General features: G+C 33.4%; 2 protein-coding genes across 5 annotated transcripts; one reads left to right on the forward strand and one right to left on the reverse strand.

The window, feature by feature from the left end:
• Positions 1–1,039: 1,039 nt before the first annotated feature.
• LOC110822649 (uncharacterized) lies at positions 1,040–19,129 on the reverse strand. 4 transcript variants are annotated; one of them, XM_088208926.1, is made up of 7 exons: positions 18,872–19,129; positions 11,504–11,647; positions 10,362–10,655; positions 6,497–6,592; positions 3,344–3,393; positions 2,279–2,450; positions 1,040–1,786 (listed from the first exon to the last, which is right to left on the reverse strand). In XM_088208926.1, exons 2-7 carry the CDS (start codon positions 11,510–11,512, stop codon positions 1,592–1,594), a joined length of 816 nt encoding a protein of 271 aa, XP_088065052.1. In that variant the 5' UTR covers positions 11,513–11,647; positions 18,872–19,129; the 3' UTR covers positions 1,040–1,591. The 4 variants fall into 4 exon arrangements, with proteins under 4 accessions (XP_088065052.1, XP_088065050.1, XP_088065051.1 ...); XM_088208924.1 differs by having other exon boundaries at positions 11,515–11,647; positions 18,872–19,126; XM_088208925.1 differs by lacking the exon at positions 6,497–6,592 and having other exon boundaries at positions 11,515–11,647; positions 18,872–19,124.
• A 5,009-nt stretch (positions 19,130–24,138) lies between these two features.
• LOC110822798 (transcription factor TCP11-like) lies at positions 24,139–25,144 on the forward strand. The gene has a single exon (XM_022053013.2). The coding sequence runs from the start codon at positions 24,283–24,285 to the stop codon at positions 24,910–24,912; it is 630 nt and encodes a 209-aa protein (XP_021908705.1). The 5' UTR covers positions 24,139–24,282; the 3' UTR covers positions 24,913–25,144.
• Positions 25,145–25,146: the final 2 nt, after the last annotated feature.

Below are 25,146 nucleotides of genomic sequence, written 5' to 3' on the forward strand. Positions count from 1 at the left end.
GATAGATTCTAGGGTTGTGTATCCGCATTGGATTAGGAAGCACTTTAGATACTAGATTGTCTTTGACAAGATAAGAGTCCATTCTGGCTTTTTAGTAATGAGAATATGGGGTTAGTTGGGTTATTATTATTATTTCAATTTAGTGAAACTGAGATTCAAAATTGAATAATTAAGTCTGATAAAAATCTCACGTTATTTGAATTATATATTATTCATTAATTGAACCATCGACGATGATTGTTAATCACATTTGCAAGTAGAAATTTAATCCAATGTGATTTTGTACAACAGATTAAGAGCAATTTTTTTAAAAAATAAAGATAAAAATGCTAGAATCAACATGGCAGTATGGCTTAATGGAATTGCTTGTAGAGTTAGTTATTTGCAATTCAAATTTCGAGCATAATATTAAAAATATGATCTTCAAATTAATGATCACCTACTACTATGAAGATTGCAAGGATGCTGGCATAGTATATTTTTTCAGTTTTATCAATTATTCTTTATATATTTATCTTGGACGTAATTGTTTTAGAAAAATTTCTATTCTACTTTTGTGGATGGTGGATTTATATGCATTCTTTGCAAATTTGCAAATGTTTGAGAATATTTTTTTTAAAAAAATATTATTCACGATAATATTCTCGATTTTTTGGGCCAAAATATAGTATGGAATATAACATTGGGAATTGATTTAAAAAAAAAAAAAAAAAACACTTGGACCTATGTTAATTTTCTTTGGTTCAAAAAGTAAAATCCAAACTTGCCTAGCCTTGTTTATATTAGTGATCATTTACAAGGCTAAACTAAGGAAAGTGTTCTTACAATTATCATAAAGATCTGATTATGATACCAACAATGTCACGCCCAACTCTAACACCCTATGATCCAAGACTAAGACTCATTTGACTTCATGTAATAAAGTCAAAAGTTCATTAGTCACTTCTAACTATTCAAGAAAAATGTCAGAACAATTTTTTCAGAAAGACAAGGTGCTTCTTCAACTGCCATCAATAATTCAAGATAATGCCAGAACAACTTTAAACAAAATGCAAGATGCATTGCAACCAATTTTTTTTATCTACATATCTCAAAGTTCATCTCATAATTATGCCAAACTTATAGGACCCAAAACGCAAGCACTTCATTTCATGAGGCTGCTACAGAATAAGTTCTACCATTTTGGAACATTTCTAATAATAAAAATATGGTGTTTATAATTGAATCTACTATACACCATATTAGAGAAATCTGTTCAGAAGCAGCATTTCATTGTCCCGAAAGGAAGTACATGTACAGCTTTCCAAAAATATTGCCCCACCTTGTGTCAGTTACCTGAATCTTTCTTCCTTCTATGATTCAACTGTTAACTGTGTAGTTTGTCTTCGTAATATAAGCAGCCCCCATCTTGGTTCAATGATGACGTTTCCTATACGATCAGGAACCCCCAGATGCTAAACAAAGAATTGAGTGGGAAAATTCCAAACAGATATTAAATCCAATAGCTGAATCAGTCATGTCTCCACAAACCCAATGGTAATGCTTGTCCTAGATGTGATTGCACTTTTCTCTTCTTAATATGCCCATATCGTTAAATTTTTTGGTCATCAGCTGGTGTCTTTGCTTTCATTAAGACTGCAATCACTTCTTCTACAGTCCGCAACACGAAGCTTGGATTTGAAAGATGAAAAGCTTCGTTATATTCCTCCTCAGTGAAATCCACTTGAGTTAGCACTCTTTTGTAGCTCTTGCAGGCATACCTTGGGTGGCCCCTTGCAATGGATGCCTGCAATCATTGGAAAACAAACAACGAATAGAAAATCTGTTATTTCATCAATATCAATATTTAAAGTTCAACACTAGTCATAGTCCAGTGCATGGTGGACTTTCACAAAATTTTCATTTTAGCCCTAAATTTTTATTACTTAAAACATAGAATTAATCATAATTTTTATATTTAAGCGTCTAAACCATATCATTTATATATTCAACTGTAGAATTATAGATTTATATCTTCACTTGTTAAGGAATTTTTATTTTCACTTCTTAAGGAATGAATTAAAGAAACATCTTATTTAAAGTGGATACGAAGTTGACTTCGAAGTATAATATTATTTGCTTTCAAATTTTTGTTCTTATTTGTACATTATTTTTATTCTTATTTCATAGAATTAAAATTTAACTAAACTCAATCTTAATGATATCAAGACAATATATTGGTGACTACAAACTTCTAGACTCATGGGAAAAAATCTTTCTTAAACTATTTAACACATACCAAATGTCCTTTTTGGAGAAGGACAAGCCAGAATCTCCATTTTGTCATAATCACACCATTGACTTTAACAGATATATTTGTCCAGCTATCATGCTGAAACTCCACTTTGTCCAACTCAATTGACAGTCCACACCCTATGGCCTTGACATATGCTTCTTTAAGACACCAATACCTGCGGAAAACAAATTCTTCATTCAAAAATTCATTAAACCATTAATAGTCTAAATGGCAGGGTCTTAACACCACCTCACGTTTTACTTTAAGAATAGCTATAAATACTAGCCAAGATGAAAGAAGCACATGAAGCCGAAAATATTCAAAGAAAAGTGGGACTTCCTTCTAAAAGAGAAGGAAGAAAATGACTGCAAGGAGTGCAGCCATTCATTTTGTATGTGTGATATCTACTACCTAGTTATGGTCAAGTTAGTACCTAAACTCAAATTCTAGCATGACACAATTTAAAACTTGAAAAGGATCCTCACCAACCAAGCTTAATCATTGCAAGTTGAAAGTTGTATTTGATCATTAATATTTATTTTCCAATTTAGTTTGTAATAATGTATCTGTAATTAGTAGGCATTAATTGACTATGAAGAGTTATAATTATTAGAAACATTTGTTATTAATAGGGAATAATTGACTAGGAAGATTTGTAGGATCCTTAGTGTAATTAATTTCTTTTTATATAAGATCTCCTCATATTATAAGTAGGAAACTTTGTAATGTACAAAAAAAATCAGAGAAAATTAAAAACCAGATTATTTTTTCTCTGGTTTCCTCTCAATCTACATGGTATTCGAGCATGAATTTTTTTTTTTTTACTAAACCATAAATAGCTGTTCCTAAAGCCATTACAGTGTTAATCGACCTCCAAGCATGTCAGGAACTCAGAGTGCTCACTTCTTGCCTCCATCTAATGTAATCAAACCCATAATCCTCAAGTCTCCTCTAATTCTGAAACTCATCTAGTACAAATTATCACCATTCATCTCAATGACAATAGTTTCCTATGCTAGTCACAGTTAATCCATATGTATATTAGAGGAAGAGAAAAAACTTGGTTACCTTATCAGTACTACTCGAGAGTCAACCATTATGGATTCATCGCATGCAACCTGGGACGCAGAAAATTTAATGGTTATGACATAGACTGTGAATTCTATGGAGACGGATATAACTTTAGTTACATGTGCTACACTACTGCCAAGGAATTTTGGCATAATGTTATCGATATGTACTCTGATTTGGGTAACAAATTCCAAATGTATGAACTCACTTTGAAGTTTAGTGATATTCGTCAAGGTAATGAATCTGTCACAAAATATTTCAATTATTTGAAGCGTGTTTGGCAGGATCTGAATCTTTTTAATGATCACAAATAGAAATACCCTGATGATCTTATTTGGTACGAAACAATTTTTTATGAAAATCGAATCTTTAAATTCTTTCCAAGTCTCATTGTTGAACATGATTAAGTCCGAGGAAGAATCATAGAGAGGAATCCCCTGCTTTCCACTAATGAAGTTTTCTCTAGGTTTCGTCTAGGGGAGAGTTGAAGATATGTCAAGCTTGGAAATAAAAATGAATCAATTAGCATAACAGAAAGTCCAGTATTTATTATTGCAGAGGCACATACGAGTAGGCAAAATTGTCAAAACCTGCAAAGGAACAAAGAAAGACCACAAGTATGTGGTGACCATTGCAATAAACCACGTCACACCAAAGATAGTCTTGCAAGATACAAAACATGTCTTGTAGCGAAAGGGTTCACTCAGACATTCAAAATAGACTAGTAAGAAATATTTGCTTCGATGGTCAAGATCAACTCTATTCGAGTTCTTCTCTCCATTGCAGCAGGAAGAAAGTGGCCTTTATATTAGCTTGATGTAAAGAATGTTTGCTTAAATAGTAACCTTGAAGAGGAAGTATTTATGAATCTTTTGCCTGGATTTGAAAGAATCTCGTGAGAAAAAAAGTTTGTAGATTAAAAAAATCCTTATATGGACTTGAATAATACCCAAGAACCTGGTTTGAAGGATTCAATTAGATAGCGAAGGATATAGATATTCTTAGAGTCAACTGACCTCACCATGTTCTATAAACATTCAAAATCAGATAGTTGGTCATATTTATCATCTATATTGATGATTTTGAAGACACTGAAATCCTAAACAAGAAGTTAGCTGGGATTTGAGATTAAAGATTTAGAAAATTTAATGTACTTCCTTCCTATGAAACTTGCCAGATCCAAGGAAAGAATCTTTGAAAATCAACACAAGTATGTTCTTGGGCTACCTAGTGAAACCGGTATATTTAGATGCAAGGTAGTCGAGACTTCCACTAAATCGAACATAAAGTTACGAGCTGCTAAAGCAAAAGATGTGGTGAATAAAGAATAATATCAAAGATTTTTAGGTAAACTAATCTACCTATCACATACTCAGCCATATATTACATTTGCAATAGATGTAGTAAGTCAATTTATGCATTCTTTAAACCAAAAGCATTTTGAAGCAGTCTATAGAATCCTTAGGTACTTTAAGGAAACTCTTGGTAAAGAATTATTCTTTAGAAATCATAATTACCTACAAATAGAGGTTTATATGGATGCAGACTGGACTGAAAGTGTCTCAAATAGAAAATCAATATCAGGATACTGTACCTTTATCGAGGAAAACTTGGTAACATGGAGTAATAAAAAATGTGGTGGCCAAAAATAATGCCGAGGCTAAATAAATCTGTTGCTCAAGGAATTTGTAAAGTTTTATGGTTAAAGAAACTTCTTGAAGAACTAAAGATCTCTACACCACTGCCGATCAAGGCATACAGTGACAACAAATCAGCAATTGTTATTGTACACAATCTTGTTCTCCATGACATAACAAAATATGTGGAGACTAACAAGCACTTCATCAAAGAGAATATTGATAATGGAAGCATTTGTGCGCTTCATATTTCATCTACCAATCAGGTGACAGATATTCTAACTAAAACGCTCCATAAGAAATAGTTTGACAGTTTAGTTTCCAAGTTGGCAAGAGAAGATATTTCATGCCAACTTGAGAGTGAATGTTAACATATTTTGTCTAGATTCTTAATATTTATTTTCTAATTTAATCTCCAACTATATTTCTGTAATTAATAGGAAATAATTACTAGGAAGATTTATAATAAATAAGGAATAATTGACTAGGAAGATCTATAGGATCTTTAGCGCCTACATCAATACTTTTTACACTTTTCTTTCAAAAAAGCAAAATAACATCACCTTATACTATAAGTAGGAGACCTTATAATGTATGAAAAAATTAAAAAAAATTTAAAAACTAGAATATTTTTCTTCGCTTTCCTCTCAATCTATAGAATACAATACATCAAGCAACTTTATGAAAACTGATATCTCCTTGAAGTGAGGAAACCATCTAATAATACTAATATTCTCATTAGGACGTTAATTAAACTTGCACTATGATAATAAATTGTCGAAATATATGGAAAGAATCAGATAGCTGATTGCATATTTTTAAAATTTATTGTTGTATATTTTTAGAAGTTATTGCTATTGATTGTGTAGGTATTTACTTCTAAGATTACGAAGGTAAAATAGAAATGTATAAGTCTATAAAATCAACCTTTTGTACCAACTGTAAATAACAGAAAATAAAGAAGAAAAAATCTTCTTTTGCCATCTGCGTTCATTGTATCAAAGCAATCTTCTTTTGCCATCTGCGTTCATTGTATCAAAGCCATGGCTTAGCTAGCTTGGCCTAAATACATATATATATATATATATTTTCCATCCTCTTGTTTCTATCATTCTCCTTTTTGTTTAGTTTTTTTGTGGTGATGGTGTAAATCACGATGCCTGAAACAGTGAAGATAAGCGACACCAGTTCCAAAAAGGTCTTTCACTCCATCACTGAGTAGAATGGGAACACAAAAACTGTTGATGCAACACCTTCATTCAGTAAGGAACAGTTAGAACAATTGTATATATTTTTTCAATCCACATAATTCTCTAATCCTATGCCTTCTTCTTGTCCTTAACCCAGAAAGGTAATTATCTTTAATCTGTTGTCTTTAATGTATCAACTATTTTCCTTTATCTACAGATAATGGTTTCGGGTGTCATAGATCATATGATAGTTTGTTCTAAATTGTTTTCTTCTTATATTTCTTGTGCTAGCAATAAAAAAATTAAGATTGCCGATGACTCACTCTCAGCAATTGCTGGGAAATGTTTAATTTGTCATCTCTAAAATTTGGTTCTTCATGATGTCCTTCACGTTCCAAATCTTTTCTGCAATCTTTTATCTGTCAGTAAAACAACTCATGATTTAAGGTATTGTACTACATTTCTTTTAAATAGTTATGAATTTCAGGATCAAGATACAGGGATGATGATTGACAATGTCAGGGAACATGGAGGTCTCTATTACTTTAATGACCGAAACTCTTTATGTTAGCAACCAAAGTCCTCAAGTCTTGGAGCATGCTTTAATTCTACTAGTGATGAAATAATCGTATCGCACCATAAGTTGGGTCATCCTAACTTTCAATATTTAAAATATTTGTTCATAAACTTACTTCATAATAAAGATTTATCATCATTACAATGTGACATTTGTCAATTAACTAAATACCATCGTGCATCCATTCCTATTCAACCATATAAACCATCTACACTTTTTTCTCTTATTTATAGTGATGTGTGGGGTTTCTTCTAGGACATTAACAAACTCTGGAAAAAAAAAATAATTTATAACATTTATTGATGATCATAAACTTGTAAGTTGGGTCTATTTACTTAAAAGAAAAATCTGAAACATAACATGTTTTCAAAAAATTTTATAATATGGTTGAAATCCAATTCCAAACAAAAATCTGAGTGTCTTGAAGTGACAATAGAAATAAATATTTTAATAAAATTTTAGGGTTTTTTTTCTTAGAAAAAAGAATTGTTCATCACAGCTTATGCAATGACATTCTTCAATAAAATGGGATAGCAAAAAAAAAAAGTAAGCACCTTCTAAAAGTAGCTAGATCCTTAATGTTTACTACTAATGTACCTAAATACTTATGGGGGGAAACAATTTTTACTGTTACATATCTTATCAACAGGATGCCATCAAGGGTTTTGAAATTTCAGACACCTATGAAAGTTTTCAAAAAGTGCTTTTCAATGTCTCGACTAACCTCAAATTTACCATTAACGATCTTTTGGATGTGTTGCATTTGTTCATATACATAATCATAATAGAGATAACTTAGATTCACGAGTAATAAAATGTATTTTTTTTAGGATATTCCCCCACACAAAAAGGATATAAATGTTTTGATCCTACCAGAAAAAAAATATCTTGTCACAATAGATATTACATTCTTGTAATCTCAAAGCTTTTCTAGTCCTCTTCAAGGGGGAGGGGGGGAGGAGGGGGGGAGGGAGAGAATTGAAGACTTTGTATTTGAAAATGAAAAAATTGAAAAAAATTATGATGATTACACAAATAGTGAAATTGTAATATTTAATCTTGATATCTTAGATAAGGAACACGGGGGACCCACCTTAGTGGCTGAACATAAAACAGACACTAGGGCAAGGGATTATGCATTCTTCAATGATGAAAGATTGTTGCAAAAAACTTACACTAAAAGAAACTCGATTCAAAGAAAGAAAGATGCATCTATGTCTCCTCAAAGCAAGAATTTGATCCGATAGCAAGAATCGGAAAATCATGTACAATCTTTAAATTTGTAGAGTCTAAACTTTTTCCCATTCAACAATTGTACTCTAACCCTTTAGACCTCCCTATTGCTCTTAGGAAAGGAATATGAACATGTACTCAACACCTTCTGTTAAATTTTGTATCTTATAAAAATTTATCATTATCTTACCATATTTTTATCTTACAATTGTCAAGTATGGATAAACCTAAATCTATACAGAAAGTACTAAAGGTTCCTGAATGGAAGAAAGTTATTTTTGAAAAAATGGAAGCTCTAAAGAAGAATGGTATGTGGGAGATAACTCGTTTTCCTGAAGGAAAATTAATTGTTGGGTACAAATGGGTTTTTATTGTAAAATTCAACTCAGATGGATCATTGGAATGCTATAAAGCAAGATTAGTAGCAAAAGCATTTACGAAGACTTATAGAGTTGATTATCATGAGACATTTGCTCCTATTACCAAATTGAATACTATTCGAGTGTTATTCTTTATACTTGTGAATTTAAAATGACCACTGTTTTCATTGAATGTTAAAAATGCATTCTTTAATGGAGAGCTGGAAGTAGAAGCCTATATAAATCCGCCTCTTGGCTTTGAAGAGAAGTTTAGAGGAAAAGTTTGTAAACTGAAGAAATTATTATATGGACCAAAACAGTCTCCCCGACTTTAATTCGAGAAATTTGCTACATTTGTTAAAAACAAAGGGTATAGTCAAGGACAATCTGATCATCAATATTTACAAAACACACACGTGATGGAATGATGACTCTCTTGATTGTATACGTGGATAATATAATATTTACTGGGAATGATGACGACGAGATATGTAGATTGAAGAAACATCTTGCCTCAAAATTTAAAATTAAGGATTTTGGACATTTATGCTATTTTCTTGGTATGAAAATTACAAAGTCAAAGATGAGAATTTTTATATCACAAATAAAGTATGTTCTTGACTTACTAGAGGAGACGAACATGAGTGGTTGCAAACCAAGTGATACACTCATAGATCCTAATCAAAAGTTCGGAGATGCTCCTAATGAAGTTCCAGTTGATAAAGGTAGATATCGACGTTTTATAGGAAAACTCATTTATTTGTCCCTTATAAGACCTAATATCGCCTTTGCGGTTAGTGTCGCGAGTCAGTATATGCATTCACTTTATAAGAAATATCTATAAACTGTATATAAGATTCTTAAGTATTTAAAAAGAACACCGGGAGTGGGTTGTTGTTCAAGAAGAGTAATAAAATGAGCATAAAAGTCTTCGCATGTGCAAACTGGACAGGACCAATTTCAGATAGACGACCAACCTCTGGCTACTGTACGTTTTTATGGAAAAATCTAGTAATTTGGAGAAGTAAGAAGCAAAGTGTGGTTACTAGAAATAGTACAGAAGCTGAGTATAGAGTTATAGCAAATGGAGTTTGTGAAGTATTATGGATTAAAAGGGAACTTGAATAACTAAGATTAGAATCACCTACGAGACTATTTTGTGACAACAAATTAACTATAAGCATTGCACAAACCAGTTCAACATGATCATATAAAACACATTGAAATTGATAAACATTTTATTAAAAAAAAGTTGGAGAATAGAGTTATTTGTATGCTGTTTGTGACTTCTAAGCAACAAACAACTGATATTTTTACCAATGAGCATTTCGTACCAAAGTTTGAATCCTTCATTGACAAGTTGAGCATGATCAATATTTATGCACCAATTTGAGAGAGATGTAGAAATATATAAAAAGAATCAGATAGTTGACTACATATCTCTAAAATAATTACAGCATATTTTTACGAATTATTTCTGCATATTTGTAGGATTTATTGTTATATATTTTTAGAAGTTATTACTATTAATTATGTAGTCATTTACTCCTAAAATTAGGAAGATAAAATAAGAATATACAACTCTATAAAATCAGCATCTTGTACCAACTGGAAAGAACAGAAAATAAAGAAGAAAAAAAATCTTCTTTTTCCCATCTGTGTTCATAAACCAATAGTACGATGTGCCTCTATAAATTAACCGAGAGAAGTTCACATTTACTAAATCATGCCTAGGGGTACCGATAGCAAAACTTTCAAAAATTGAAAAGAGAATAAACAAGGCTGGCAATCTACATAAATGTGGCATCCTAACTTATTTTTGGTAGGAATAACTAAGGTTCCCTTCTATTATTCTCAGGTCTCTGTCCAAAAAATTTTTAAATTAATGAAACATTTGGGCTACTTTATTATACAATATAATGTAGGATGATAACTTGTTTACATTATTACCAGAATGCAGAAGAAAGAAATAGATGATGGAAAATAAGCAAGCTATTCTATAAATAGTTTGAAGGGCACCTTTTTGTAGGTTTCTTGATAAGATTTCTCTAAGATGAAATAGCCATACCTGTAAAACTCAAGTAGAACTTCAGCGTCAGCGCCAGCAGTTACTATATTATTCCATTCCAAACTTGAAAAAGAGGAAGAGAAGTTCTGAATGAATTCTGGAACTGTCTCTCCCTGGGGAATGATAGGAGAAACAATGTCCAAACCCACAAGGCACAATGGTTCAGATGATACTGCCACATAATCACCATGATGGGAGACATTGAAATTAAAATTAGGAAACATTGAGCCAATCTTATCACATTCCTGAAAACATGGGCCAAATGAATTCTCTAGTAAATGTTTGGTGTTATCATGCGAAACCAAAACTGGAAAAGGAATATAACCAGCAAGAAATATAATTCCATCTATCAAGTTTTCAGATTCAATGCAACAATGGAAGGAATTTGAAAATATGGCTTATAGTAAGATTTTCAGTTATTCAAAAACCAGGATTGGTCAGATTAGAAACCCTCCTTTTCTTAGCCTAAAAACTTGTGCTTTATGCCTCAAATATTCTATCATATAGCAGTCCTATTAACAATACATGTTAATCAAGAAGTGAAAAAGAGACGTGTAATTAAATGTTCAGAGAACTAGAAATAAGATGCATGGATGTTAATGATGCAAATGGAAGACTAAGTCACCCAGGTAACTAGCTAAAAGTCATCGAGACACTAGCAACTCCTCTATGGCTACCAGTGTGATTTCACAACAGGTAAGAAAACACTGTTAGACATTATTGGTTTTTATCTATAAGCTATAATTAGTAAGACAGCAGATCGACATCAGGATGAGCTAACTGCGAAATTAAGGTGCAAGCCTTGGAATCTGTTAGTTAGCAACATTACCAACCTGGTATATGAGGCATCACAAAATATTCATATAATTAACTAAACTGCAAATACAATTCCAATGTATTTTGAAATTCTAAACTTTCTCAAACAAATAGAATAAATAGAACCTAGTTAAATATTCTTCATAACCAACCTATTTCTCATTAAATAGAAAAGGTCATCATTAGATCTGCATTCAGACCAAATATGAAAGAACACCATTAACACCCAAATGAAATCTGATCTAGAACATCAAAAGACAAGATCTGATTTGCTTACATAGGACATACCAGGTAAGGTTTCCCTTCTAAGGTGCGACTTATGATAATTCCCTCATATGGTAGTCCCAACACTTGGTGCACAAGAGCATATTGAAGCATTCGGCTCACAAGTGCTCGTTTTTTGTCTTCCATTCTCACAAATCTAGAGTTGAGATTACAAGGAAAAGTCATGAACAACATGTGAATTGCTAACTTACATTTCTTAGAGCTAACTTCCACTAGGATCATAATATAATATAGTGCAGAAACTAAAATAATCGTCCAATTATAGAAACCGACACAACCTATTATTTATATTCTGACAAGTTTTTTAGGAAGTATATTTGTATAATAAGTACGGTAAAGAACATATAGTAATATATTCTTTTTATGTAATTAATAGTGTTTCTTTTTTATTGTTCATAAAACTTATATGCGTAGGGTTCTATTGAATAAAATTCATACTTCATTCTCCACATGGTATCAGATCTCTAAATTAAAAAATTCTAATTTTATTTTTACAAATCATATTCGGTCTTTATTGCTGAAATAAAAAAATCCCAAAAGGGGTCAGCCTTCATAGTCGACCACCTCACTCCAACCACTGGCCACTACAAGACTGGCCTTCATACCGGCCCTAGTACCCAAACTGCACGACCAGAAGAGCCGCTTAGCCACCAGCCACCAGAACCATACACCTGCACATGTGCAGCCTCTGTCCGGTCAGCCACGCCTCAGCCATATTCCCAGCTCCCTCTGCTGCGTGCCTAACAACCTGCACAGCACAACTACAGCCCTGCTCGTTTGTCCCTGGTCGCCCCTGTCTGCTGCTGCTTCTCCCAGCATAGCATGCCGCTTTGCACAGCCGCTGCCTTGCACAACCAATCACCAGACTGCAAAACCCTTTGTGCTTAGCTTTTGGAAATTCAAGCTGGTAATCTTGCTCCTATTACTTCTTACTTGGTCTTCCCTAATTTTTTTTTTTTGAAATAAAAAGTATAACATGTATATTAACAAGGTACCAAATGGAGGTACCGTCCATGTACAAAAGATTTACAAAATAGTTAGAGTATCAATAACATTCCCAAAATCCATATCACTAATAATATCATTATCTAACAAAACAATCTCAAAGTAACATATTTATCTATCTTTTAATCTATTAAACCAACATTCTTTACCCTCAAAAGTTTTTGCATTTCTCTCTTTCTAAAGAACCCAGAAAACCGTCAATGGGATTAAATTAGCAATGTTTCTCTTAATGCTTAGGCCATCTCACGCCCATAATTCCTCACAGACCGAGCCCACAACAACCCAATTAATCCCCAGCAGTCCATATACCAAACACCATAGATTGTATGCTGTAAAGCACCTTAACAGAATATGGTTACAAGTTTTCTCAGCCCTTAAACAAAGATGACAGCCATTGACCAGGGTCAAATCTCTTGATTTTAATTTGTCCAGGGTGAGGATTTTCTCCCAACAAGCCTCCCAAGCAAAAAATGCAACATGAGGAGGAACTCTGACTTTCCAAATTTGTTTCCAAGGGAAATTTTTAAACCCAACGGAGGCATCAGCAACTAGACAGTTGTAATATGAGCAGACAGCGAAGTTTTCTTTCTTTTCTAGGAGCCAACAAATCCGGTCAGGCCTATCAATAATTTGTTGGGAAGCTAAAGTCTTTAACAAGTCTTCATAATCACAAACTTCCCAATCATTCAAGTCTTCCCTAAGTATTTGTTTGAAAGATATCAGAAGTCACATCTCAATCTACCAGCACAAACTTCTCAATCAATAACGAATTTCAGCCAATTCATGTTATCTACCACTTCAAGGGCAAAGATTACTTGAGTTGGTGACAGCTGATTCGAACCACTCTCAAGAGCAAAGGAAAACTAAGTCATCTCCTTGGAACTGGATCAAAGTCGGAAATCTCACTTTTGATACTTGGGATGAGGAGGCTTCTATGATTATGGCCTAGGTCTGGAGTTTTATGTCCCCAGAGACTAGTAAATCAGTCATGTGCTTGCCTATAGCAAAAGAAATATAAGATTTGATATGAGAAATCTATTATAAGAGAAAAGATCCAGCCCATATGTATAATCTAACAATATAAAGCCTGGACAACTAAACAAAGTAACAAGATAGTCCTAGAATATCGCAACCTTCTAAAAGACTTATGGCAAGAACTTGATCAATATTATAGTAATCATTGTGAAGAACAGCAAAGATGTGGCAACTTTGAAAAGATTTGTTGAGAAAGATATGGCGTACCAATATTTGACAGAAATTATGAGAAGTATGATTAGATGAGAGTTTACATCCTGGGAAAGGAAGAGATATCATCCCTGAATGAGATGATATCCTTAATTAGTGCAGAGGAAAGTAGAAGAGAAGTTATGCTTGAATTCAGCACAATTAATGATATTTTCAATGGTAACTAAAGGTTCCAGACCACATCAACTGGGAAAAGAACCAAACCACAGTGAGACCTCAGCTACCAGTAGGAAAAACAATAAATATCTCTGGTGTACCTTATGCAAGAAACCAGGACACACCAGAGAAAAGTTATTAAAATTTTCATAGAAAGCTGACCACCTCTAGTAAGGATTGAGAATAAAAGAAGAATCAGGAACAGGTACATGTAACTTAGGAGGAAAAGAATACAAAGACCTGTAATTTCAAGGCAAAAACTGAGTAATTGCAGATCTGAGTTGAGCAACTTGAAAAACATAAATGTACAAGTCTCATAGCACATTCAGATTCATTTCCTATTTCCCATGGTGTAAATGCTTCAAATAAATCTTTTGCATTGTCATGGATTGTGGAGTCAGGAGCTACCTACCACATGACCAACTATTCTAAATTGTTTAATAATTATGTTCTGTGTTCTAGTAATAAGAAAATTGCCACTTTTGATGGTTCACTAACCACATAGTAGGAATTAAAACCATAAATTGCAACCCCTACTTCACTCTTAAAGGATGTTCTCCATGTCCCTAAACTGTGTACAAATCTTATATTAGTAACCAAATTGTCTCATTACCTTAATTGGAAAGTGATTTTTTATCTTTTTCTTTGTGAATTTTAGGACTGGAATTCAGGAAGGATAATTTGACATGTTAAGGCTCGGGACAAGTTATACTTTCTGGATAAACCTAACTATTCATAACTATTTTCTCTATCAATACATTAAATAAATTATGATTGTACCGCAAGAGACTAGGAGACCCATCTTTCTCCAACCTTCAGGTCATTTTTCTCTTTTATTTTCCAATTGCAATAATAAAAGTTTACACTGCAATGGAAAGTACCAAAATGTAACCTTTACTCCTAATAAGAAAAGAAGTGATTTTCCTTTCCAATTGATTCATAATGATGTTAAAGGTCGCTCTAATATTTCTAACATCTCTAAGGCACGGTAATTTATTTATCTCTTGATGATCGTAGTCGGGTTACTTGATTTTTTCTATTAAACTGAACTAGTTATATCATTCTCTAGTTTTATACCATAATTTTTTTTTTTTGAAATAAAAAAAGTGTAAAAAATATATTAACAAAGCACAAAGGGGGTCTAACCCATGAACAAAAAGTGTGTTACATATTGGTTAAGTAGTCTATAATATATCCAAAATCTTCTACCCTATACATCTCGTGCCCCAAAATAAGTTTTATACCATAATTAAAACACAATTTGAGTAACAATTAAATGTTTTAGAATTGATAATGCTCAAGATTACTCTAACCAGACCTTAACCTCCTTTTAGAAGCAAGGAATTGTTCAGGAATCTTCTTGTATCTATACTCAGAATGAAAAATAGCCACTTGCTTACTCCCATATACACCTTCCTGTTTCAAAACTATGTACCTAAACATTACTTGAGGGAAACCTGTTAATTGTCAGATATCGTATTAACTAGTTACCATCTAAAGTACTAAAATTTTGGAATCTGATGGAAGTTCTAACTAAATTCTTTCAAGAGGTACAAGTTACAATAACTTTATCTCTCGTGTTCACATATATCAGTCTCAAAGAGGTAAGTTCAACCCTAGGACCATCAAGTGTGCTTTTGTGGGATATTCATCCACTCAAAAGGATATAAGTATTAGCATCCATCCACAAAAAACTTCTAAATATCTGATGATGCAAGTATCAGAGGCTATACTAGAAAATAAGGCAAAATTAGGAGACTAAGACTCATTACTTGACATTCTTCCTCTATCCTTACCATTGTGCCTATTCTATCCAAGCTCATTATCTCATTAGAAGATCAATCCACAAGATAAGCCTAAACCTCAAATCTCACAAGATGAGTCTAAACCTCGACCCATATAGAATCCACATTTTAACTAGATGTACTTAAGAAGGCAAAACTCTGACTCTGATCCAAAGTTCAAGAATCCAAGCAAGGTACTGAAAGTGAGGTAAACTCTAAGAATCACTGTCCTTCTGATGTTGATATACCAATTGCACTTAGGAAAGGGATTAGGGAATGCATTAAGCATTCACTCTATCAAATTTCTAACTTTCTGTCTTTTGAAAATTGTTCTCTAACTCACAAAAAGTTTTTTATGAGTCTGAATATAACATCCATTCCCAAAACATTATTTGAGACTTTAAATAGTAAGAAATGGAAAAATACTATGAATGCTAAAACGCAGATACTGGAAAAAAAATCAGACTTGATGAATGGTGGATCTACCTAAAGAGAAAAGCTTGTAGGTTGCAAATATGTGTTCATTAACAAATATAAACTTGGTTGAGCTATCGAGAAATAAAAGACAAGATTGATGGCTAAAGAATATACCCAAATCTACAGGATTTACTGTTAAAAGACTTTTACACCAGTTGCAAAGATGAATATGATATGTTTACTACTAACCCTAACTCCTAACTTCAACTAGTAGTTACAGTATTTTGATACGAAAAATGTTTTTTTGCATGGGGAAATGGAAAAGAAAATTTATATGGAAATTTCTATCGGGTTCACTAAAAGAAGAAGAAAAGAATAAGATATGCGAACTAAAAAATTGCATTATATGGACTTAAACAATCTTCCAAGCATGGTTTGAGAGAGATACTAGAGTGATGCTATTTGTGGGCTACAAACAAAGTCAGAGAGATTACACCTTGTTCATCAAACACTTAGAGTTAGGGGGAGTCACAACCATAATGGCGTATGTAGATGATATAATTATTACAAGAAATGATGAAGGAGAGAAGATGGTCCTCAAGCAATCCTTAACTAAGGAATTTAGATTGAAGAGTTTGACATATTAAATATTTCCTCCGGATAGAGGTGGCCTACTCTAAATCCGGTTATTTCAACAAAAATATATTTTTGATCTCTTGAAGAAAGCTGACAAGCTGTCATGAAATCCTGCAAATATACCAATTGATCCCAATCACGAAATAGGATTGGGAGAGGAAGACCCTAGAGCGAAGAAAGAGATGTATCGGAGACTAATAAGGAATTTGATATGCTTGTCACATACAAAGCTAAATATTGCATATGCAGTGAGTGTACTCAGTCAGTTCATGCACAAACCTAGAGAAGTGAATTTGCAAGCTGTCTAGAATACCCTACTACTTGAAGCGCACTCCAGGAAATGGGAGTTGTGTTAAAAAGATAAAATAGTTTGCTCCTTGAAGCATATATTGATGATAACGATGCAGGTGATTAGTCGAAAAAATATCTACATCTTGATGTTGCACCTTTCTTGGAGAAAAGCTAGTGACTTACAGAAGTAAAAAGCAAAATGTAGTATCACGATGCAGTACCAAGTCAGAATTTAGAGTCATAGCTCAAGAGGTGTGTGAGCTATGGTTGAAGATGATTTTGAAAGATTTAAAGATTTAGTGAGATGGACCTATAAGACTCAATTGCAATGATAAGTCAACAATTAATGTGCATACTGAAGTTGACTGACACTTTTTCAAAAAAAAAAACTAGATAATGGACTGATATGCACACTGTACATGTCCACTACTTTGTAACTTATGGATTGATTGACTAAGGGGTTGAGCAATCCTGGGTTTTAAACTATTACATGACAAGATGAAAATGGATAATATGTATTCTTCGGCTTAAGAGGGAGTGTTGGGAAGTGTATTTGTATACTAAGTAGGGTAAATAGTATATTAGTAATACCCATCTCATGTAACTAATAATGTTTTCTTTTTATTATTCATAAAATATATATATAGGACTCTATTATTTAATAAAATTCATATTTTATTTTCTACAACATTTATTCACATGCAAAGTCCATTAGTTTGAATCCACTCTGAAGTTCTATCTCTATTACCATATAAAAGTTGCTCTTAGCTACTGTTTACTAGAGCTTAAGCTTTATACCAATTGAACAAAATGTACAATATACCATTTTAAGTTATATTCTGTAGCAAGACAAAAAGAACATTATTTTTATCATTCCTCTTTCTAATTTTTGATCCCATTGAAGAAGCGTAAAAGGAGAGCTTTTTACAACTCCTCTTCCCCGTTTTCATCATATTACAGATTATTGGTTTAGAATTGTATGTACTTTGCCTAAGGGGCACCTCACTTGATTGTGTTGATATTTTGGATCTTTTTCATCTTTTCTGTTATAGGAGGTTGTAAATTATGTATATGTTTTGAATTGCACCCTCTTGGGTGCTCATAATAGAATCTTTTTTCTCTCAAAGAAATTGTTATGTTCCATCCTCCCCTTACAGAAACACCAGGTGGACTTAACCTCAAGGCAAAAAGATTAGAGATCAATTACCTTAGAAGGTTAAGTTTATAGGAGAAAATGTTAAGCTGTGATACCGTCAATCCTACTCTATTCATATTTTACAACTACAGCTTATTTACTTAATATATAAAATTTTAATTAAGAAAATCTATAATTATAATTTACATATTTGATTTAATCATGTATTCATTCCCACAATAAAAAAATTGAAAATACTTAACTCAATTTATATTCTCATTATGCACAAAGATATAAAAGAAAAACTCAACTTAATGCATTAAATCGACTTAAAATTAGAATCCTATTTCATTCAAAATTTTGTATTATATTTTCGTTTAATATAATTGAAATTTAGACCAAATTCCCCCTTCCTGATTATTTATATTCCACCATTGACAGAAACTGGAATATCTTGCTACTATGTTTTTCTGCTTCTACATTTCCAGCATTCCGCAACAGCTTCAATACAAAATTTCTAAATATAAAACAGTTTATATGTATTAAAAAAATGAAATTGATCCTGATATTATCAGTTAGAGAAATTAAAGGAATAAATCAACATACTGCAATTATCAAAACCCTTGTGGGAAATTCCATAGCAAAATCTGCAGATAGTAGAAGGAAGAAGAAAGAAGAAAGAGAGAGAGACCCGATAATTGAGGAATGCTCGTGTTGAGGAAGAAGAGAGAGGGCTGAAGCGAAGTCGCCAGGAGATGGGTTCCATTCTGATATGTCTAATAAACATCTCCGTACTCCTTTCTCCATTTTCATTACAGTTATTACAGCATGATTCGCCAGCAAGTTTTAAGCTTTTACACAATGGGGAAGGAGAAGACCGTGTCTTCTGAGTTTTGACAATAACGACATACTGTGGAATCCGAACTTCATATAATTTGCATTTCTTTTGCCGTCAAAATTCATTGCAAGTAAATGTTTAAAATATATTTTAACAGTGTGTAAACTATTTATAATTTCATGAGAAATTAATACACATTTTAACAAAAATTAATTCGTAAACTAGATTAAAAAAAATTAAAAAACGACTGTAAGAATGTAAGTATTAATTCTTTTTGTGAAGAAGAATATAAATATTAATTTTGAAATAAATAGCAAATTTATAAACAGAATCCAACTAAAGAAAAAACTATTTAAATTTTGTTTTTATAATTTTCTATAAAGATTTAATCATTTTTTACATTACACGTTAAACTTTGTTATTTTTTGAATTAAAAATTCTACAAATCCTATGTGAATTTAAAAAAAAAAAATTAGAAAAGACAAATGGCGAATATTCTTGTGTGAAAATCTTTAGGTGCTTAATTAAGGCTGGTCAAAGTTGGCATCGTTGGCCTACAAGCACCACCGCTCAAATATATAAATATATATATATATATATATATACAGACACTACAATTCTATCAACTTCCAAGCCAACTCCACCATTTCCATTCATTGGATGAGCATTCATTTTCATGCAAATAATTAAAAGAAAAAAAACAAACTTTCGCTGTCAAACCAAATAATCCGTATATATAATTCTAATATACGTATATCCCAATGTTGCAGACCTTACAGATCAAGAATAACTAATAAAAACCCAGACAAATTTCAAGATTGTAGAGATGAAGTACGTGAAACTGCACAAGTGCCGGATTTGGGAAGACGAGGTATGTCCGACCCCCCCGGAGTCCGATGATTATTCAGCCGCAGGAAAAAAGAACAGCAATGATCATGGCAAAGACGATTATAATGATGATGATGATGATAAAGAATGGCGGCAAAAGACATCAAAGGTGAAAAAGCTCGAGGAAGCCATGCGAAAGGTTGATATGTTTAGGGGGAGGCTGCGTAGGCTATCATGTCCTTCCTCCTCCACCTCCTCTCCGTCGGAGCCGACTCGTGATTCTGGTATGAAATTACAGGCTGCCACTTATGAATCTGAAAGTAAAAAGAGCGGCCATGGGAGTACAATGGAGAGCTCACCAGGTTCTAGCAAGAAGGGGGGACGTCAGAAGATCCGATGGGCGTCGTTTGATTAGCGGAGTCCTCAAAACGCCTGATCAGAAATGAATCAATTGATTGTACGATCACGGCAGGCCAGTTCCAGTTCATGTCAATCTATGGATATATAACTCTCTTAGTAAACTTATTGTAGATGACAGGATTTTGTTCTTCCGTAATTTTTTTTTAAATTATTTTTTACTTGTTATTTTAATTAGCCAGCCAAAAAACCAGATTATGATCAGAAAGGATTGTCGAATTGGCGAGGGAAATTTTTAATTTGTAACAGAAATAATTATACCTGTTATATAGTTTAATTGCTTTATATCTATGCATATTGTATATATATTATATTATATCTATATATGTTGAATTAATCACCTTTGAACCATGTATTATGTTTTTGACATCCGTGATCTCCTATCTTCATCAAATCTCGGTTCTTCGCGGAAAATAATTCCACCGTATTCATCACCAAAACGGTGACGTTTCTGTACCTATAACTGTTTTTCCTCTAGTCGTGCTCCGCTGCGCTTAACTAATAATCCCTCCCTCGTTATCAAGTTGCTGCTTCTTCATCAGCAGACAGTAAAAAGGTGGTGAATATTTAATTGAGTTTCTAATATTAATTAATTATAAATGTTTCCTTTAGAACTTTGATATTATAATGATTAGTAATTAGTTGTTACTTATCTAAAACAAAATATTATAATCAAATTGTAATTTCATCACGATATTATTCAATTCTTGATAAATAACTATTACACTGTCAATACAATTAATTTAGTAAAAACATATAAATTTTATTTATATTATTTTATAAAAAAAAAATTATATTTAAAAATTAAATAATACCTAATATTTCTCAAAGAATATAAGCTATTACTATTACACTGTCAATACAATTAATTTAGTAAAAACATATAAATTTTATTTATATTATTTTACAAAAAAAATTATATTTAAAAATTAAATAATACCTAATATTTCTCAAAGAATATAAGCTATTAAAGATATTTTCCTACATGTCTAATTCTATACCTATATTTTATTTCACATGTAAAGATTCGAAATTTAAAAAAAAAATCATAAATTAATTGTAAAAGTGAAATAATAGAGTTTAGAGTTTACATTTCTTACACAATAATTTAAAATGTCTAATAGAGTTATAAGAATGTCTTTTCTAAAAGAATAAACAAAAATCAAATAAATAAATAAAAAGTAATATATTAAGTATTCTAAGACGACTGTCACTACCTTTTGAAGAAAATCTGGGTGATAAACTATTCACAACCCTCTTGTTGATCGAAATTTGAGTCTTAATTCTCTTGATCTAAAATAGTTAATGAAATGATGAGATACACTAACTCAGTAAGAATATCACATTACTCATTGATACAGAAACTGAAGATTGGTAAAAATCATAAAAATAACTAATAGAACTCTTGATTTAAGTAAATACATTTATCATAAGAAAAATCATTTATTGCATATATTTATTGTTATGAGATTTTTAAAATCGACCTATAAAGATAATAACTCAAATAACATTCTAATATCATATTTAAGTGAGCAAGAACAATAATTTTCTATTTTTATTTGTCTACTGATATTTCTAGAAGCTCATAGGGATATCCCATTACGCGTAAATCAATATCCAACATTATCAACTAACCAGCCATCTCCATACCACATTCGGTATGAGCGCCAAAATACAATCCCTCAATACCCTCGTCCGATATGAGAGTAAATCGGGCCGTCCCTAAACTCCATCCAGTATGAGCGCTAAAAATACTATTTTTCGATACCTTATCCGGTATGAGGTAACGTTCACGGCAGAGTTCCCTATGTACCCGGTTTGTCCACAATCTCTTAAGATATCTAGTAAGGTTGTTATTCATTAATTCACATGACCAAATAATTTCTCGTTTGCATATTAATTTTTAATTTCACAAATCAATTGTAAATTACGCAAGACAAGTAATATATATATATATATCAATGAAGCACAACTAAATCATTTAACAATTCGAGTATATCATCATGTATTTAAAGCTGTAAATTCAACAATCAGTTAAATATGACAAATAAATAACTACTGTTATTATTCTATAATTATTCTCAAAGTTTTCTAAATTACACAAAATATCATACTATCAATTATTAAGCTTCAATCCCATAACAGAGAATAAGGTGATGGATTCTTACCCGAATCGGTGTCCGAAATATCGAACTTTCTATTGCGCTTACTGACAGTCCCTAGGTTTCCTGATTGTTTATACGGAGATTAAAAATGATTCACATACCTAAAAATACTTCAAAAATTCAAAATCGGTAAAAAAACTTTTTCTGGCCAATTTCGGGATTTCGACACAGCGGCACCGCTGCCCATAATGGCGGTTTACCTGGGGTTGGTCGTTTTCGGTTAGTTTTGGCTAGTTTCGATCGATTTTATACCAATCACTATAAAAAAACACGTTAGAGGGTTTCAGTTGGCCCGAAAAAAAAAAAAAAAACGAAAACCTACAAGTGGTAGAATTTTCCAATGCGGTGACTCTGCCGGTTCACCTTCGCGGTTGGGTGTTTTTCTTCAGTCATTCTGTAAAAAACAGAAGGGTGAACACAATAGTGAAAAAATCGCACGAAACAGAAAACGAAAAGGGGCTCATCGGAGGATGTTGTGGGTTTTGCTTGCGACGGAGCCGCCGGGCTTTACCTGCAGTTTTCAGCACATCTGTCATTCTTTTTGCTCCAATTTGGCCATGAGGGTGCTTGAAATCAAATTCCAAGTAGATATGAGAATTTTTATCTTTTTTTGTTATTGGAGGTGGCTTTAGCGCGGCGACGGCTGGCGTTCGGTTCCCTTCTTCGGCAACTGGCTCTTCTTCTCCGACGGGAGGCTGGCGGCTAAGGTTTGAGTTCGGTGTGATGTAAAATATTTATACATATCTCGCGTTAATTTGAACAATTCATTGCGTTTGATCTCGACCTCCGATCGTATTTAAAGAAAAAATGAATATGAATTGTTAATTGCGATTTGATCTCTACCGTCCGATTGCATTTAAAGAGAGAACAAATCTAAACCGTTTATCACGTTTAATCACGACCGTTTGATCGCGCCTGAAGAGAGAACAGATTTGAACCGTTCACGCGTGCAGGAATGTTTTCGGGTCGTCCGATTGTGGAGCACGCGGATCACCAGCGTAGCCTCCCGCATGGCACCGAATCAGCGTGCCTTGCCACATATCGCATTTTGGTTCATCGAGACTGCTGACTGAGCAGTCATACGTGACGTAATTTTTTTTAATTGCGTTATGACCTTCAGTTTCTGATTTTTTTTTAAAATATCATCCGAACCTAAATTTTAATATATTTTTTAAAATTATTTTCAATTTCATTCTCAATCTATTTTTTCTATAATTTTATATTAAATTAAAATTTATTAATTTAAAAAATAAATCTTTATATACTTTTTTATATTAAAATTAATTTCAAATTAAATTTCGGACTCGAATATTACATCGCATGTAAATGTAAAATTATAACTTAATTAGTTCTAATTCAAATTATATATACAAAACCAAGATTTCTTCAATAATAAAAATAATTTTTAATGGATAGCGCTTAAAAAAACTGGATAGATGAATCGAAGCTGTAGCTACGGTTGAACGAAATGGTGATGGTGATGGATTTTCAAGGATCCAACGTTTCTCACCTCACGGAGAAACCTAAACAAGGGGCCCACGTAGACAGAACCGGCACAGCCAACAGACATCCAGTAGGGCCAGCAACATACTCTTAAGTCGATCATAACGGTGGGACCGACTTACCACCGTTTGGGGGATGGGCCGGGACCCACTTATATATGAAAGGTGATCATGGGACCCTTTACTTTGTGGGGTCAATAGAATCCCCCAACGCTCAGTTCGCTTCTTCTCCATTTTTACAAACCCTAGATTCTCTGAGTGTCAAAAAGAAATCCTAGATTCTCTCTCCTCCATATCTGCTCCTCTTCCGTTTCCAAAACCCTGCTACTATCCTGTTGCTACTGGTCGATAAATGGGCTCAGAAATGGTGCTCAACGATTTCTCCTCCACTGAACACAACCACCACCACAACTCCAACCTCAACTCACTGAATGAGTCGTCGCCGGTTGTACCTCGTAAATCCGCATCATCCTCATCCAGAGACCGCCACACCAAGGTAAACGGCCGGGGGCGGCGGGTCCGGATGCCTGCTCTGTGCGCTGCTCGTATCTTTCAATTGACTAGAGAGCTCGGCCACCGATCCGACGGTGAGACCATCGAGTGGCTACTTCGCCAAGCTGAGCCCTCAATCATCGCCGCCACAGGCTCCGGCACCGTCCCCGCTGCCCAAGTTTCCTCATCCGCTGGGCCTGCTCCGCTCTCATCTTCGCCGTCCTCGGTGTCTTGTCGAGTGCATCCAGTGGGTGTCGGAGGAGCTCAGGGGATATTCACGATGGGACCGCCACCGAGCTGTCGGCTGGACCTGTGTCAACCGGTGGGTTTGCAGTATTCGACTACGGCGGGGAACGGGTTCAGGCACATGCCGTTCACGGCGTTGTTGTTGCAGCCGGTGACAGCGGCTGCAGCGGAAGAGGACGAGGAGACCGATGATAAGCAGAGGCAGCAGCAGGGAGTACTTGAAGATCACCATGAGCATCAATAGGTAAACAAGGATTAGATATATCCTATAGCTCTGCGGGTATACAGACCGTGATAATGAGTGTTAGCATGTCGTTTAGGGTGTTTGTATTGTGGGCATAATGTAATTCCATCATCTTCTTCCTCATTCTCCTTCCTTATGGTGGTGTATGTATCTATGGCGGTTTGTGCTTCTGAACGAAGAGGATGATGAAATCTTGTGGTGGTGTATGTATGTATGATGGTTTGTGTTTCTGAA

The sequence above is a fragment of the Carica papaya genome, chromosome 8 (assembly GCF_054855325.1).
Source record: "Carica papaya isolate Zhongbai chromosome 8, ASM5485532v1, whole genome shotgun sequence".
NCBI lineage: Eukaryota > Viridiplantae > Streptophyta > Magnoliopsida > Brassicales > Caricaceae > Carica > Carica papaya.

Coding starts and splice junctions, on each gene's coding strand:
- LOC110822649 (XM_088208924.1), bottom strand. CDS start 18,993: ATGAAAATGGAGAAAGGAGTACGGAGATGTTTATTAGACATATCAGAA. Junction 10,656..11,514: donor TAGAAGGGAAACCTTACCTG/GTATGTCCTATG, acceptor CCATGTTTTCAG/GAATGTGATAAGATTGGCTC. Junction 6,593..10,361: donor ATCAAGAAACCTACAAAAAG/GTGCCCTTCAAA, acceptor TTTTACTGACAG/ATAAAAGATTGCAGAAAAGA.
- LOC110822798 (XM_022053013.2), top strand. CDS start 24,283: ATGGGCTCAGAAATGGTGCTCAACGATTTCTCCTCCACTGAACACAAC.